This window comes from Coccinella septempunctata, chromosome 3 (assembly GCF_907165205.1).
Source record: "Coccinella septempunctata chromosome 3, icCocSept1.1, whole genome shotgun sequence".
Taxonomy (NCBI): Eukaryota; Metazoa; Arthropoda; class Insecta; order Coleoptera; family Coccinellidae; genus Coccinella; species Coccinella septempunctata.
Genome location: NC_058191.1, coordinates 35550051 through 35556931, shown reverse-complemented (window position 1 = coordinate 35556931; position 6881 = coordinate 35550051). Strand labels below are relative to the sequence as shown.

At 35.5% G+C, this 6881-nt stretch overlaps 1 protein-coding gene across 2 annotated transcripts in view; it reads left to right on the top strand.

Moving 5' to 3' along the window:
* Positions 1-218: 218 nt before the first annotated feature.
* Positions 219-6881, top strand: part of LOC123309795 (torso-like protein) — a 42088-nt gene continuing 35425 nt past the window's right edge. The window contains exon 1 of one of the 2 annotated variants that reach the window (XM_044893066.1): positions 219-333. Coding sequence is in view for 1 of the 2 variants with exons in the window: in XM_044893063.1 (XP_044748998.1) it covers positions 589-717 (129 nt within the window). In the remaining variant the exon portion in view is untranslated. Of the gene's footprint in view, positions 334-398; positions 718-6881 lie in introns of those variants that run through there. The other variant, XM_044893063.1, reaches the window with a different exon arrangement.

The window sequence follows — 6881 nt, the reverse complement described above, 5'->3', positions numbered from 1 at the left end:
AGAAATCTTGAGAATTTCAACAAAAGAATCCGAAGATATGAATGCTCTGAATATGTGAAGACTACCTGGAAAGCCATTCTATTCAAAAATCTGTCGATTCATGTTTGCATAAAGAAATCATAATTGAAAAAACTTTTTTTTATCGTTTCAAACCTTGCGTAAATATTCACGCACATTTCAGACATTTTTTAATTCTATGATATGAAACAGACAGTTTCGATTGAGATCCTTCATCAGTCCCATCGGAAAACTCGATTAATTGTCATCCAACTGTCGAAAACTATGAAACCAAATTCCTTTCGAGAAAATTGCAAACACTGATGTAAGCAATGGGTAAGAATCTTGAATTCTTTCTCCCTTGACCTCTGCGAAAACCAGTACGACTTAAAGCACGCTTGTTGTGAAACGATTTCCCCACATATTTATTATTAATCGTATAAAAATGCCCCGTGAATTACCAGGAATCGCTGATGAGTCTCAAAACAACCTCCAGCTGCTCGAGATTCTTCTCCTAGTCACTCGAAAAAAAAGCAGCAAAAGTGTCTTCCTGGAAATCGCATCGGAGTATGTGTGATCCTAGGTTAAGCAATGTGTTTTGAAGATTTTCCATCGAATCAGCGGTTTTCGAGTGACACTAACTCATTTTCGTGGTTAAGTTATGTGCGAAGTGAAGTGTACCAAAATTCAGGCATGGGAATCAGGATTTTCACTAGAAGGGTAAGTGATACAAAAGGCCCATTATTATCTAACAGTTGATCTGGAAACTGGAATCGGTTTGGCTTCAACAGGTTCTGATTCATCCAGATTAACTGTTAATTTGATTTACTTTTTTCGAAGCTTTTAGCAGAATCGATGTATTGATATAGGAACATAATGAATTTTCAAAATTATTCCAGCTAGTTCGAAAAACACAAAATATACATGGTCTCCATGAAACATAATGAAAAATCAGGGATTTTATTGTTATGAAATTATCAATTATGTATTAATTTATGCTCTTGATACATCACTTATTACCAAAACTATTATCATTTTTTACAATGTTCTAGTAAAAAATTTATAGTGAAATAATTCTGACTGAATATTGTCGAACGTTGCTCAACGTCAAGAATATTATCTATTGAAGTATTTATTTTACATGAATGCCATAGATGATAACAGGTAAAAAAGACAGTAATAGAACATCCTTATTTTCAGACAGAGAAGCAAGTAGGTCATTTTAGGGGGGTTTAACCCCTTGCTCATTTTTGACCTAAAATCGGGATTTTCTTGCTGGCAATGCTGAATATAGAACCGGAGATCCCAATTCGATCGGACGAATATAACAGGTGATATCGCCGATTGAAATTTGAAATTTTTGAAAAATGCCATTTGAAAGATAAAAATCTAAACGAAGGGGGATAGGCTTTTGAAATTGCTCGAAATAGATTGACCGTGTTGGAAAACCTATATTTCCATACCAAACTTTCGAATATCTGACACAGTTTAGGAAAAAATTAATTTTTTCGTTTTTCCATTTTTCATTTGCGAGTTCACTCTGAAAGGCTCTCTGGAGTGCAATTCTCTATTGAATCAACAACATTCTATTTGTCTAGAATCTTCGAAACGACGTTCATGCACTCCATATCCAAGGACATTGATAGAACATCCTCATTTTCAGACAGAAGAGCAAATAGGTCACTTTAGGGGGGTCTAACCCCTTGCTCATTTTTGACCCAAAAAATCGAGATTTTCGAAACCGAGTTTTTGTGCTTTGGTGGAAGCCTAAACAACGCTGATTATAGAAACGGAAATCCCAATTAGATCAGACAAATATAACAGGAGATATCGCAGATTGAAAATTGCAATTTTTGAAAAATGCCATTTCCAAGATGAAAATCTAAACGAAGGGAGATAGGCTTTCGAAATTACTCGAAATAGATTAAGCGTGTTCGAAAACCTATATTTCCATACCAGACTTTCGAATAACTGACATAGTATAGGAAAAAATTAATTTTTTCGTTTTTCCATTTTTCATTTTCGAGTTGACTTCGAAGAGCTCTCTGGAGTGCAATTCTCTATTGAATCATCAACATTCTGGCTTTCTAGAATCTTCGAAACGACATTCATGTACTCCATATCCTAGGACATTGATAGAACATCCTCATTTTCAGACAGAAGAGCAAATAGGTCACTTTAGGGGGGTCTAACCCCTTGCTCATTTTTGACCCAAAAAATCGAGATTTTCGAAATCGAATTTTTGTGTTTTGGTGGAAGCCTAGGCAACGCTGATTATAGAAACGGAAATCCCAATTGGATCAGACAAATATAACAGGAGATATCGCAGATTGAAAATTGCAATTTTTGAAAAATGCCATTTCCAAGATGAAAATCTAATCGAATTGAAATAGGCTTTCGAAATTCCTCGAAATGAATTAAGCGTGTTCGAAAACCTATATTTCCATACCAAACTTTCGAATATCTGACACAGTTTAAGAAAAAATTAATTTTTTCGTTTTTTCATTTTTCATTTTCGAGTTCACTTTGAAAGGCTCTCTGGAGTGCAATTCTCTATTGAATCATCAACATTCTGGTTTTCTAGAATCTTCAAAATGACTTTCATGCACTTCATATCCTAGGACATTGATAGAACATCCTCATTTTCAGACAGAAGAGGAAATAGGTCACTTCAGGGGGGTTTAACCCCTTGCTCATTTTTGACCCAAAAAATCGAGATGTTCGAAATCGAGTTCTTTTGCTTTGGTGGAAGCCTAGGCAACGCTGATTATAGAAACGGAAATCCAGATTTGATCAGACAAATATAACAGGAGATATCGCAGATTGAAAATTGCAATTTTTGAAAAATGCCATTTCCAAGATGAAAATCTAATCGAATTGAGATAGGCTTTCGAAATTACTCGAAATAGATTAAGCGTGTTCGAAAACCCATATTTCCATACCAAACTTTCGAATATCTGACACAGTTTAGGAAAAAATTAATTTTTCCGTTTTTCCATTTTTCATTTTCGAGTTCACTTTGAAAGGCTCTCTGGAGTGCAATTCTCTATTGAATCATCAACATTCTGGTTTTCTAGAATCTTCAAAATGACTTTCATGCACTTCATATCCTAGGACATTGATAGAACATCCTCATTTTCAGACAGAAGAGCAAATAGGTCACTTTAGGGGGGTCTAACCCCTTGCTCATTTTTGACCCAAAAAATCGAGATTTTCGAAATCGAGTTTTTGTGCTTTGGTGGAAGCCTAGACAACGCTGATTATAGAAACGGAAATCCCAATTGGATCAGACAAATATAACAGGAGATATCGCAGATTGAAAATAGCCATTTTTGAAAAATGCCATTTCCAAGATGAAAATCTAATCGAAGGGAGATAGGCTTTCGAAATTGCTCGAAAAAGATTAAGCGTGTTCGAAAACCTATATTTCCATACAAAACTTTCGAATATCTAACACAGTTTAGGAAAAAATTAATTTTTTCGTTTTTCCATTTTTCATTTTCGAGTTCACTTTGAAAGGCTCTCTGTAGTGCAATTCTCTATTGAATCATCAACATTCTTGTTTTCTAGAATCTTCGAAACGACATTCATGCACTCCATATCCTAGGACATTGATAGAACATCCTCATTTTCAGACAGAAGAGCAAATAGGTCACTTTAGGGGGGTCTAACCCCTTGCTCATTTTTGACCCAAAAAATCGAGATTTTCGAAATCGAGTTTTTGTGCTTTGGTGGAAGCCTAGGCAACGCTGATTATAGAAACGGAAATCCCAATTGGATCAGACAAATATAACAGGAGAAATCGCAAATTGAAAATAGCCATTTTTGAAAAATGCCATTTCCAAGATGAAAATCTAATCGAAGGGAGATAGGCTTTCGAAATTGCTCGAAAAAGATTAAGCGTGTTCGAAAACCTTCATTTCCATACAAAACTTTCGGATATCTAACACAGTTTAGGAAAAAATTAATTTTTTCGTTTTTCCATTTTTCATTTTCGAGTTCACTTTGAAAGGCTCTGTGTAGTGCAATTCTCTATTGAATCATCAACATTCTTGTTTTCTAGAATCTTCGAAACGACATTCATGCACTCCATATCCTAGGACATTGATAGAACATCCTCATTTTCAGACAGAAGAGCAAATAGGTCACTTTAGGGGGGTCTAACCCCTTGCTCATTTTTGACCCAAAAAATCGAGATTTTCGAAATCGAGTTTTTGTGCTTTGGTGGAAGCCTAGGCAACGCTGATTATAGAAACGGAAATCCTAATTGGATCAGACAAATATAACAGGAGATATCGCAGATTGAAAATTGCCATTTTTGAAAAATGCCATTTCCAAGATGAAAATCTAATCGAAGGGAGATAGGCTTTCGAAATTGCTCGAAATAGATTAAGCGTGTTCGAAAACCTATATTTCCATACCAAACCTTCGAATATCTGACACAGTTTAGGAAAAAATTAATTTTTTCGTTTTACCATTTTTCATTTTCGAGTTCATTTTGAAAGGCTCTCTGGAGTGCAATTCTCTATTGAATCATCAACATTCTGGTTTTCTAGAATCTTCAAAACGACTTTCATGCACTCCATATCGTAGGACATTGATAGAACATCCTCATTTTCAGACAGAAGAGCAAATAGGTCACTTTAGGGGGGTCTAACCCTTTGCTCATTTTTTACCCAAAAAATCGGGATTTTCGAAATCGAGTTTTTGTGCTTTAGTGGAAGCCTAGGCAACGCTGATTATAGAAACGGAAATCCCAATTGGATCAGACAAATATAACAGGAGATATCGCGTATTGAAAATTGCCATTTTTAAAAAATGACATTTCCAAAATGAAAATCTAATCGAAGGGATATAGGCTTCCGAAATTGCTCGAAATAGATTAAGCGTGTTCGAAAACCTATATTTCCATACCAAACTTTCGAATATCTGACACAGTTTAGGAAAAAATAAATTTTTTCGTTTTTCCATTTTTCGTTTTCGAGTTCACTTTGAAAGGCTCTCTGAAGTGCAATTCTCTATTGAATCATCAACATTCTGGTTTTCTAGAATCTTCGAAACGACATTCATGCACCCCATATCATAGGGCATTGATAGAACATCCTCATTTTCAGACAGAAGAGCAAATAGGTCACTTTAGGGGGGTCTAACCCCTTGCTCATTTTTGACCCAAAAAATCGAGATTTTCGAAATCGAGTTTTTGTGCTTTGGTGGAAGCCTAGACAACGCTGATTATAGAAACGGAAATCCCAATTGGATTAGACAAATATATCAGGAGATATCGCAGATTGAAAATTGCCATTTTTGAAAAATGCCATTTCCAAGATGAAAATCTAAACAAAGGGAGATAGGCTTTCGAAATTGCTCGAAATAGATTAAGCGTGTTCGAAAACCTATATTTACATACCAAACTTTTGAATATCTGAAAAAGTTTAGGAAAAAATAAATTTTTTCGTTTTTCCATTTTTCATTTTCGAGTTCACTTTGAAAGGCTCTCTGGAGTGCAATTCTCTATTGAATCATCAACATTCTGGTTTTCTAGAATCTTCGAAACGACATTCATGCACTCCATATCCTAGGACATTGATAGAACATCCTCATTTTCAGACAGAAGAGCAAATAGGTCACTTTAGGGGGGTCTAACCCCTTGCTCATTTTTGACCCAAAAAATCGAGATTTTCGAAATCGAGTTTTTGTGCTAGGGTGGAAGCCTAGACAACGCTGATTATAGAAACGGAAATCCCAATTGGATCAGACAAATATAACAGGAGACATCGCAGATTGAAAATTGCAATTTTTGAAAAATGCCATTTCCAAGATGAAAATCTAAACGAAGGGAAATAGGCTTTCGAAATCGCTCGAAATAGATTAAGCGTGCTCGAAAACCTATATTTCTATACCAAACTTTCGAATATCTGACACAGTTTAGGAAAAAATAAATTTTGTCATTTTTTCATTTTCGAGTTCATTTTGAAAGGCGTTCTGGATTGCAATTCTCTATTAAATCATCAACTTTCTGGTTTTCTAGAATCTTCAAGACGACTTTCATGCACTCCTCGAGTGCTGTCAATAGAAAAAATATCCATTCAGATGAAACATTTAAAAAAATACAGGGCGGTTTTATCTATACAGGATGACCCATCCATAACTTTCCACCCCGAATTTTGAGTTTGTGATGGAATAACGAAAAAACGCTCAGACACGTCAAATTCTGTTGAAAGGAGGACTAATAAGGTTGTTCAAATGAGTTCGATATCACTATCCCTCTAGCCGCAAACCCTAACATCCCTCATTTTTGAATAGGGAAAAGGGGTCGAGTAGCACCTTGTTGGAAAGGCAATTCAATTTCGTGCATGAGTGTATTTTTTTTCATCGAATGTGGATCTTTGAGATGGAAATCACTACCCCTCTATCCGCTACCACTTAGAGCAATTCGTGATTTAGGGTTTGAATTACTAGAACACCCCTTTTATTCACCAGATTTGGTTTCATCCGACTATCATCTCTTTCCTCAACTGAAAAATCGTTTAAAAGGTCGTAAATTTTCTTCCAACGAGGAGGTAATAAAAGCTGTGGAGGTCTGGTTTGCATAGCAAGAAGTAACATTTTTTGAAAGGTCTAGAGACGTTGCAGGTTCACTGTAATAAATGTATCCAATTAAGAGGAGAATATGTTGAGTAATAAAATATTTTGACATTGAAATTATTTTTTGGTTCTAAGAAGAAGGCTAAGAATTTTTCGATATATCCTCGTATAAGTTAAATTCGAAGGACGGTATTGAAAATAAAATAGATCCTACGCTTCGTACAATGACGATGGTCCCCGATAAAACGTCGTGATGGAAAAAGAGCCGAAATCGTAGATGCCGTGTCAACAGCGATAAG